General features: G+C 36.1%; 1 protein-coding gene across 1 annotated transcript; it reads left to right on the plus strand.

Annotated features, from left to right (window-relative positions):
* The first annotated feature begins 244 nt into the window (after window positions 1–244).
* On the plus strand, window positions 245–2,076 carry LOC106310757 (cysteine-rich repeat secretory protein 15-like). The gene is made up of 3 exons (XM_013747975.1): window positions 245–994; window positions 1,735–1,842; window positions 1,958–2,076. The coding sequence occupies exons 1-3, from the start codon at window positions 280–282 to the stop codon at window positions 1,960–1,962; spliced, it is 828 nt and encodes a 275-aa protein (XP_013603429.1). The 5' UTR covers window positions 245–279; the 3' UTR covers window positions 1,963–2,076.
* The last annotated feature ends 758 nt before the right edge of the window (window positions 2,077–2,834 follow it).

Below are 2,834 nucleotides of genomic sequence, written 5' to 3' on the forward strand. Positions count from 1 at the left end.
AATACTCTATTGTCTATTAAACCAACTTTTGAAGAATAAAAAAAGAATTAATAAACCAACTCTATCATCCAATTTGTCGAGTTTTTTGGTATTGATTCGTTACGTCTACCTTGGTTTGCGTTCTAGACACATCCACATTTCTCTTGGACCGACCCATATTAATGAACCAACTCACTCTAAAAATAAATAAATTAAAATATAACACTATGAATATACGTTAATATCAAAAACCAAAACCATTTGAAAACATACACAAAAACACCAAAAAAAAATAAAAGTATGAGAATACTCTTTCTCTTCTTCTTCTTCTTCCACTCATCATCCTCCTCAAGAACTTCATCAGAATCTCGCATCTTCATCTACGGTGGATGTTCACCGGAAAAATACACACCAAACACTCCTTTTGAATCAAACCGCGACACTTTCCTCTCCTCCGTCGTTACTTCATCCTCCGAAGCCTCCTTCAATAGCTTCGCCGTCGGTAACGACTCTTCTTCCTCTTCCTCCGCCGCCATCTTCGGCCTTTATCAATGCCGTGACGATCTCCCATCCTCTGACTGCTCAAAATGTATCCAAAACTCCGTCGACCAAATCACTCTCCTTTGTTCCTACTCTTTCGGTGCTTCTCTTCAGCTCCAAGGCTGCTTCTTGCGTTACGAAACCTATGATTTTCTTGGGAAACAAGACACGAGTCTTAGGTACAAGAAGTGTAGTTCCAAGAGGGTAGAGAATGATTATGATTTCTTTAAACGAAGAGACGATGTGTTGTCGGATCTGGAGTCGACTCAACTAGGTTACAAAGTTAGCCAGTCCGGTTTAGTCGAAGGTTATGCTCAGTGTGTTGGTGACTTGAGTCCTAGTGACTGTACGGCTTGTCTTGCGGAAGCTGTTGGGAAGTTAAAGAATCTTTGTGGCTCAGCGGTTGCAGCTGAGGTTTACTTGGCTCAGTGCTATGCACATTATTGGGGTTCTGGTTACTACGACTTCTCTCCAGGTCGGTCCATAAATTCAAATCTAATCTATTGAGTATTGCTTTAGTTATATTACCTTTTTTAATCATTTACAACTCACACACATAACATAGTCATGCATACTAAACCTGAATCATTACAGTTTCTTACTCTATACAATTAATACATGCATGCACACCAATTTATTATGTTTGAATTATGACATATTGGTTGCGTAACTAAAAAAGTTATATATTGAGCCCATTAGTTATCTTTCATGGACCATAGTTAGTGCTATGATTATGTAATTTAAACTTAATCAATTTAATAGAAATGTGTGGGAATTTGACCTAGTTCAAAATTCCGCCGCTCGTAACTGATAAAATCACGAGTGCAGTGGCTTGGTTGCACGAGAAAGCTGAAGAAATCATACTTTTTAGTCATTCTTTATTCTGGAAGACACAATTAAGTAATGAATAAAATAAAATTAATCTTTTGAATTATTCGTTGGAAAATTCGAGCATCATGATTATAATATGATTGGTCAGAAAAGAATGTTGTTTGCGAATATACTATTCTTTTCTTTATAGTCATAGCCACTCATGTACCCATTTACAACTTTTATTTTATATATATTCTTTAAAGCTTGATCGATATCACACAGTGGGAAAGTCACACTACACCTTAGAAATTATAATTCTTAGCTTGATACTATGGACTTAGCATGTGTACTTTGTCACATACTATAATATCTATCTAAACTAATCTTACTTTCGTAATTAAGATCCAACGAATGGAGATCAGGTGGGGAAATCAATTGCGATTATCGTAGGAGTCATTGCTGGATTCGCAATTCTTGTTATTCTCCTTTCCCTCTGCAGAAACTCCATGCGTAAGTATACTTACTTGCCTAATATTCACCTGATTCACTCACTATATTAAGATTTGAATTTAACTGAGTCGCTAAGAATTGTCATAATCTTATATGTTATGATGCTGATTTGCAGATTGATACCAAGAAGACATGATTCGGGATGAAAGATTCTAGAGGGACCTGTTTTTGTTTTGTTTGAATTTATGTTGTAGGACCATATCCGTTACCTTAATGATTATTTTTGGTTTAACAGAAGGAAAAAAAAAATACTTGAACTGACCTATAAAATAGTGAAACGTATTCTGCCTTGAAATAGGCTTAATACCTACTTTCCTTAGCAGGCGCAATTATTCCATACACATTACTTAATTCGTAAAATATACGATAGAGATTGAATATCTTTAGACTTTAAAGATGCCGGGAAAAATGACTATTTAGGCACCTAAGGCAAATTTTTAAAATAAACTTATTTACAACTATAATGAAAACAATTTTGCAATATAATATATCATTTTCACCAAACACACAAGTTTAACACTGTAAAAAGATAAGTTTATGCTATATTCAGGGGCGAATCCAGGTTATTAATTAAGTGGGTGCACTATTGATTACAAAATGGAAAAAGTCACAAGGTGGTTTCGAACTCGGGTCTGGTATAGGGGCACAACACCACTTATCCACCTGCACTAACTGAATTTTTATGTTTAGCTATATGAATACTACATTATAAATAAATATTATGGGTGCACAGGCCTCCATACACTACAAGAAAACAGAGAGATTCTGATGGCCGAAATCGTCGGAAATTCGTCGGAATAGACCGATTCCGACGAATTTCTGACGAACACGTCCGTCGGTATCATTTCGTCGGAAAAAAAAAATTCGTCGGAATTTCCTCAGAACTTCCGACGACTTTCTGACGAATACTGAAAAACGTCATTCTGACGAACTTCCGACGATATTACGATGCGGATACACGAGACCAGAGTTCATCGGAAAAACTACGTACC

This window comes from Brassica oleracea, chromosome C8, assembly GCF_000695525.1.
Source record: "Brassica oleracea var. oleracea cultivar TO1000 chromosome C8, BOL, whole genome shotgun sequence".
Lineage (NCBI taxonomy): Eukaryota > Viridiplantae > Streptophyta > Magnoliopsida > Brassicales > Brassicaceae > Brassica > Brassica oleracea.

Bases quoted from the DNA above. Each gene is read 5' to 3' on its own strand.
- LOC106310757 (XM_013747975.1), top strand. From the start codon at position 280: ATGAGAATACTCTTTCTCTTCTTCTTCTTCTTCCACTCATCATCCTCC. The intron at 995-1,734 runs GTCGGTCCATAA...TTCGTAATTAAG, and splicing joins TTACTACGACTTCTCTCCAG to ATCCAACGAATGGAGATCAG.